Raw genomic sequence first — 7,588 nt, 5'->3', positions numbered from 1 at the left:
ACGTATCTTTACCAACGTTCCAAAAGACCAATAAGGAAGCGGCTTCACAAATGTCGCCTGTGTAGGAGGAGGCCATTTTATTGGTTGTAAAAAAAAAAAAAAGCTTACCTTGCAGTAAATATATATATATTATGTTTTTACTAGTAGGATATACCTACGAGTGTAATATAATAGAATAGAATACTGGTATTATATACAAATATACATAAACTCTAGTCCAGACGAGGCAGTATTTCTATAGCAACCAACCAGAAACCAGCTTTTTGAAAGGTTTTGAAAATGAAACAAAGGATCCGATTGGTTGATATGGGCATCACTTTTTCTGCATTATGTTTTAGCGCGAAAGCCTAAAACGGTATAAAAGTTTATTTAGCCTCTACCAACATGACGATGTGGCGCAGATTTCCATCCAGAACGATCCACCCAATCACGTCCATGTAAACCTGCACGTTGCATTATATATTGTTGCCAGTGAGGAGACAGGCGGCCATTTTATTGGTTTGTTTACCAGCTTGTCTATACTGCGCGATGTATTTTTTTTCATATGGTTTGCATATATATCTATTTCTTGTAGCAGCATCACCCTTCGTAAGCCCGTTTCTCCTTTTCTTTCGCTCAATTTACCAGGGGGTGGCTTTTACATGTTTAGCGTGTTGTACGTGTATTAGATGCCTTCAGGTCTCTATATTATATTATAACGTTGATACGTATAGGGTTCCGCTAAGTTTAGCTTACAGAAATTGTTTTGAGAGGTTATTTTGCCACTAGCAATATGGCGGCGCACTAACGTCAAGTGACCAAGTTGATCCAGCCAATTAGAATAGGTGAGGCGTGTCCATGTGACCCTCACATGTCAAATGACGTCACTTGTACTGGACCAGAGGCTGCATGTGGATGAGAAGTGTGGGTGAGATAATTGTATGCACTAACACTGCATGTTAATGAAGAGCTCTGCAACTTTCTAATATACATGTCATGATCTCTGCTTGCTGTCAGTGAATGGGAACATTCTTCTTTACACATAGAGGTTAAAAAACCCACCTTGACCGAATACAACTGACTGGTTGTTTGAATTTCATCCAGTTCAGATCATACTCTGAGCTAAAAGGTCTGCACCTAAAACTGATACAATGTAACAAACTATAAGGACAGGAGAGAGAGATGGGTGTTGCTCATGTGTTTAGCTTGCAGATGATTGCCTACACTGAAAATAATTGTACCAAACTTTCACCTATGAAAAGTATAGCCATTGGATGTAAAGAAGAATGTTCCCATTCACTGACCGCAAGTAGACACTTTAAATAAGGCATTGAAATAGGAAGGGAAGATTTACTAAGACTGGAGTTCCATAGTCTGAAGCCGGCAGAAGTCAGATGTGACAAACTTATTAAGAGACACATGCCTATTTATTTGGCGGTGTGTGACCCCGCCCCCTTTTACTAAGTTCCACCAACTTTTTCATAGTGAAAAGTGTGGCGTAAAACTCCAAAAAGGTGCAAATTAGAGTATGCGCCACAATTTGAGATTTAGCACAAGAAAACTGTCGTAGAGCAATAAAATACCCCCTAAAGTATATTAGAAGGGTTTTTTCCACCATATATATTTATGTTTTTATACCCACCCATGAAACCCCCACCTATCATGAGAACAGGAGTCTCCTGGCACCTGTTCCACCTGGTGAAACGACCTCCACATCCAGACAGAGATTGAATGTAGAGGTGCCCGCGCAAATGTGCGACTTTCTCCATGCAAGTCTGGGAGTTACTGAAACAGAATGTCCATCTGGATGAGGCGATCACCTTAAAAAGGGTGAAATGGTGATCAGGGACCCTCGTTCTCATGACAGGTGTGACCCCCAACCATAAGACATTTATGGTATTGCAGTTTAGCCTTGAATGATGATGTGCTACAATACTAAACAAAGCCCATGGACAGAGGTGGCGCTGTTTCTTAAAAAAAACATTTGAATCCTTGACAACCCCCCTTATGAGTTTGGTTGTGGGGTCTGACCAATGGGGTCCTTATTGAAAGGGTGGGTAGTTAGCCCCTGGCAAAGAAGAAAAGAAGGTTTCCCACGCAGTCATTTTGCTTCTGTAACAGTATCTCCTATTCACTTTAATGGAGTGACCATGAGTGTCAGGCCACTTCCTGGTGGGTAATGGGTACCGGGCACCTCCGTTCTTTAGTGGGAGCCCCCAAGGTCAATGTTCCTGTACCAACCCATAATGCATTACTAACCAATGTGGTTATATTTGACGTAACTTGTATTGCTCTTCCTTTTAGAGATGAAAGACCGCTCCTCTCCAATGGACGTTTGCCCGTTTTGCGGGAAGTCTTTTAAGAGACTAAAATCCCATTTGCCACACTGTAAGATGGCCGAAACCAAAAACACAACATCTGAGACATACAGTAGAGACCAAAGTATGACTGCCACCCAGGTGCCCATGAAATCATCTGGCAGAACATTACCAGTTTTAGAAAAACAGGACTCAAAAGTCAAAGGGAAAAGTAAGAGAGAAGGACCTAAAAGTCAAGTTCGGGAAGACAAGATACAACTGATAGTCGGGAAAGCTTCCTCAGGAAACAGATTGACCCAACAGAAAGCTGCTGTGAATATTGGACTTTCCAAAAATGATTTAAGTCTTCCGACAAGGACCAGTCAGATGGTAAGAGAACGGGTTCAAGACCCGGTGGCATTGACAGAACCCAAGGTGCCAATCCAGCAAGCCCTTATATTAAGACCCGGTATTGTAACGAAGGTTGCCCTTAATGTCGAAAGTCAAAGAATGAGTAAGACTTTGAAGAATCCAACTCTGGGAGACCAAGTCTGTATTGACCATTTAGAAGAAGATCGGGCCAAATTATCTTCAGAAGAAGACACAGTAGGGAGTCCAGCTAAATATATTGGACTACGGGATCATTTTCAAGGCCAGTTCCATGAAAATCTGTTCCATCAACAGGTCCACTTAGATATGGACCAGAGCTCAATGCCAACCTCTCTTTCTGGATCTACCAATGCTTCCACGGTCTTCGATGGGTCTACTAGCTTTTCTCAAGACACACAAAGACCAGACATCTTCCCTAACTCTAAACTATGTAATCATAAAGCATTGGGAACTATTAAGAAGTGTATGGAGATTAATATGGACCTGTTGTCACCACCCAAGACTGAGCTTCTACAACCAGCAGATGGTCCTTTAGGACTACAATGGATTCCTCAGTTGTATTCAAATTACGTCCAACTTTGTGTCGTTCCTGGAAGACGAGATCAATGGGATGCACATGGAAGAGGAACCAAGACACCAGATCCAATAGGAAGACTACCAGGTAGAGTACATCCATGGTTATATTGTTTGGATCTCCACCAGGATCTCTCCATGCTTTTTCACAAAACCTTTACTGCTCTAAAAAAATGTTGGTCTATTTTTCCTTACCTGGTTATTTCTTCTTTATCTAGATCTTTGCAAGACCGAGTCCATTCTAGAAAGCCAGTCTACATCCAAGCGCTTAATAGACGTCAGACTTGGTGAACTCCCTGCATGGTTGGCCAACCGTGGATCTTCACCAAAGATTTTACCAAATGGTGAGAGAGTAAATTTACCTAGTTTCTCCTTTAGGGGCGCTGCAGGGATATTAAGTACTTGCTTTCAGGTTATCCTATAGATTATAGCTGATCACTGGTGGTCACAGTCGCAGAACGATCTGTTATCTTATTGTCGGCGACCTTTCTAACAAAGTGGACAACCCCTTTAAATCAGTGGCGAAGCCTCTAACTGGAATACTTGACAGGTTCCTATTAACAAGGTATTACCATCTAAGAATTTTACGGCATATGCAAAAGAAATGCTGATCAGGGTAGTCCGATCCCTAGATTAGAGTGACAGAGGTCCCTTTGGTAGTTCTGCACCGCAGTGCTCCCAGCGTACTCCAACACAACTCCATTCAAGTGAATAGTTCCCTGTATAGCAGGCGTTTAGGAGCATACCTATGCAGGGAAAATCATTGAATGAGACATCACTTAAAGGGGTTGTCCAGTTTAGAAAACCCATTTTCATATACCCTATTGGAGAATTCTGAGGTTATAGAGTGGGGGGGGGGGGTCCTCTGTTCAGGATCCTTATCTCTTGGCCAGAGTGGAGAGCAGTTACAAAGAGCATCTCTGGAGGACCAGAGAAATGGACATTGTGTAATGCTTAGTTACCCCTGTGGGGGCACTGCAGGGAAATGTAACACTTACTGCCAGGTTTCCCCACAGATCACAGCTGATAGCTGGGGCTCTCAGTAGGCGTACACTTTGTGATCAGCTTATTCTAAGAAGTAGAGATTTTCCAATATACAATCACGTCCTATAGGGGGAATACAGAATTAAGGAATTTTACTTTGTTTCTGATGAGAACAATTCAGTTGTTTTTTTTTGTTTTTTTAAATTGTGTTCGTTAACCCTTTTCTTCCTGGCAAACATTTTACAACCTTTTACTTTTTTCCAGTTTGGAGACGATGCTACAAGTATATTAACGTGAAGAAGGGAGGTGTGACTATGCTTCTTGCTGGCTACTGCATTCTTATTTATTCGTGGAACTATGATCATATAAGTAAGAGTTACTCGGTTATGTCCACCTTTGTAGCCATTGTTTATTACTCCAACGCAAATAATTTTACAGTTTTCTGTCAACAGCTCCTATGCTGACCAATGTGTTTCCACGGTTACAGACTACAAACAGAATCTGATCCTGCAGTCATACATCTGTCCCCTATTTATTTTTTTTCTTAATCCTTTAACTATAAAAACACATCTGTCTGTATAGGAGTTGTATACACAAAACGGTAGGCAGTAGCCTTTGTGCTGAAGCTCCATGCTGTATTGTAGATGTAACAATTATTGTTAATACTCTTTATATTGTTTGATATATCCGGCTGTGCAAAAAGCGGCAGTAGCAGGGCCAACAAAGTTTTTTTTAGAACTCTGTGTTGTACTGTTCCTCTGTTATTCCACTTGGAAATATACGAAGAAATTGACATCTGAGTGTTGCCATTCCGCTTGGCAATGGGTTTGTCCCTGCACATTTTGACTCTGTCCAATCAGTGCTGACAATGTCAGACTGTGAAGGAATATACTTCATGGATAAGTGGAATGGTGACGCACAGTTGTTAAATTATTCATACATTTCCAGGAGGAGTAACAGAGGGACAAGAATGCAGGGTTCTAAGAAAAGGTGCTGCAGTATTGATATATTCCCTTGTACTAAGTATTTACTAAAACAGATGATCGGTCAGGAGAGGTGCGGTCCTCTTTAAGGTGCACCTGCTATTTTAACCCTTTAATGACCAGTCCTTTTTTCTTTCCATTTAATCTTTCCCTTTTTGCAGGAGGTATATTTTGTAAGGTGAAGTGTTTAAAAAAAAAAACCAGCGATTCCACCATTGTTTTATTTTCATTTTTACGGTGTTCACCCTGCGGTAAAGATGACACATTAACTCTTTTCCGTCAATATAGCCGTATGATGGTTTGTTTTTTGCGGGACGAGTTGTAGTTTTTCATGTCACTATTTACCGTACCATATAATGTAGTTGGAAAGCGGAAAAAAATAATTTGTGGGGAGCAATAGGAAAAAAAAAAAACAGCAATTCCTGCTTTGTTTTTTGGGTTTTGTTTTTATGGCTTTTGGCGTGCGGTAAAAATGACATGTTAACTTTATTCTGCGGCTCAATGCGTTTACGACGATGCCCAATTTAAATGGTTTTTTTTGCTCCAAAAACGGCTGAAGAAGTGACATGCACTTCTTTTTCGCGGCCGTTTTTTTAAGCGGCTGTTTTTTCAAAACAGCCGCGTAAAAAAACGGCCCGTCGGAACAGAACGCCGTTTTCCCATTGAAATCGAGCAGAAGTTTGGAGGCGTTCTTCTTCCGATTTTTCGGCCCGAAAAATTGACGAAAATAAGCCGTGTGAACATGGAGTAACGTTTCTTCACAAACCCTTTCTGTGTGGCCTTTTTTTGGCAAATGCCATTTAAAAACCCAACACACATCATTAAACCCCTGCATTATTTGAAAAGGCAGAAAAAAAAAAACTATGGGGAAAAAAGACACCAGTAAATTCTTAAAAGAAAACAAAAATGCCAAAGCATTTTTAAAGACTCATGTAAAACCACCTTTCATTTTGCATTGTCTTTTTCAGAGCAGGATCGCTGGAGAAAATATCACTGACGACTTAACCTCTCCGCTGCCGCAACTGTTTCATCCCCCATATAGTTCCGTCACGTTCTCATCGGTGACCCCGACATCTTGGAAAGTAGCCAAAAATGTAACAAAGTGCCTTGTTTGAGGTTGTTTCTTCCCTTTACGTTTATTTTAATCTATTTACGTTGTGTGATTAACGTTAATTTATTTTGGTTGAAGGTTTTAGTATTAGAGTTATATGAAGGAGAACGTGTACTGACCCAGTCATTAATAAAAAGTTTACTGTCCGACTGGATTCCCGATAGAACTAGAAGAATATATAGAAAAACTATGAAAGGTTAAAGGGGTTGTCCAGGTTGGGGGCCCTTTTGCTATACTGATGACCTATCCACAGGATAGGTCCTCAGTATATGATCAGTGGGGGTTCGACACCTGGACCCCGGATCGATCAGCTGTTTGTGAATAGTAGCAGAGCTGTAGTAACCGGTCGCTCTACCGTGGTCAGTTCCTTCTGCTTCTGGTACCAACCCCTGCATAGTTTCCGGCGCCCGGAACAGATGATAGTGGGAAGTCCGGGTGTTGGACCCCCACCGATCATATACTGATGACCGATCCTTTGTATAGGTCATCAGTTTAAAAAAAACAGCCCCCAACCTGGACAACCCCTCTGGCCAGACATGTTTTTGCAGCGGCCACTGCAGGTGAAATGTAGTATTACATGGCAGATAAATAGCCGATTCCATCAGAACAGTAGCCACTCTTACCTAGCAGTTTTCCCTTCCGGCTCTTTGACGCGCTTCACGAGACCTCCCCTTTAAGTGCCATCTTTTATTAACTCCAAAACAACCAGGTCTATATTTGCCTTTAAAAAGGGAGTCGGTCACCAGAAGGTCCATATTAAACTAGTACCAGGGTATTGTAGGGGAGACCAACCTGTTTCTAGCGTTTATTTTCATTTTCTGCCTCCTTTGTAGAGAAATTTGTCTTATGAAGTTTATGCTAATGAGCATTTAGGTGCAATGAGGGCGTTACTATTGCACCTAAATGCTCTTACTTCGCTCCCCAGTTCAACCCCCCTCCCTTCTTACATTGATTGACAGGGACCAGGCAGCGTAATCGGCGCGTTCATGCCTGGGCCGCACTATATGTAACGCGCGTGCGTCCCTGCTGTAAACTCGGCATGCATGCGCAGTACGATTTTTCTGCTCGACGTTCCAACCGGCAGTACTGCGCATGCGCAGCATCCCTGCTCTTTATTCGGCGCCTGCGCAATACTGCTGATTAGAACATGTTACCTTTATTCTATGGGTTGGTACAATTACGGCGCTACTAAATATGTATTTATTTATATGTTTTACTTTTGCACAATGAAAACACTTTCAAACAAAAAAAATTTGTTTTTGCATCGCCGC

The 7,588-nt window shown here is 41.6% G+C and overlaps 1 protein-coding gene across 3 annotated transcripts; it reads left to right on the top strand.

Annotated features, from left to right (window-relative positions):
• The first annotated feature begins 328 nt into the window (after positions 1-328).
• Positions 329-7,545, top strand: LOC142666811 (uncharacterized). 3 transcript variants are annotated; one of them, XM_075847020.1, is made up of 5 exons: positions 329-498; positions 2,284-3,327; positions 3,458-3,583; positions 4,488-4,592; positions 6,175-7,545. In XM_075847020.1, the coding sequence occupies exons 2-5, from the start codon at positions 2,286-2,288 to the stop codon at positions 6,201-6,203; spliced, it is 1,302 nt and encodes a 433-aa protein (XP_075703135.1). In that variant the 5' UTR covers positions 329-498; positions 2,284-2,285; the 3' UTR covers positions 6,204-7,545. The 3 variants fall into 3 exon arrangements, with proteins under 3 accessions (XP_075703135.1, XP_075703134.1, XP_075703133.1); XM_075847019.1 differs by lacking the exon at positions 329-498 and adding an exon at positions 867-903; XM_075847018.1 differs by lacking the exon at positions 329-498 and adding an exon at positions 867-907.
• The last annotated feature ends 43 nt before the right edge of the window (positions 7,546-7,588 follow it).

This window comes from Rhinoderma darwinii, chromosome 13 (genome assembly GCF_050947455.1).
Source record: "Rhinoderma darwinii isolate aRhiDar2 chromosome 13, aRhiDar2.hap1, whole genome shotgun sequence".
Lineage (NCBI taxonomy): Eukaryota > Metazoa > Chordata > Amphibia > Anura > Rhinodermatidae > Rhinoderma > Rhinoderma darwinii.
This window is presented reverse-complemented; position numbering and strand designations above follow the sequence as displayed.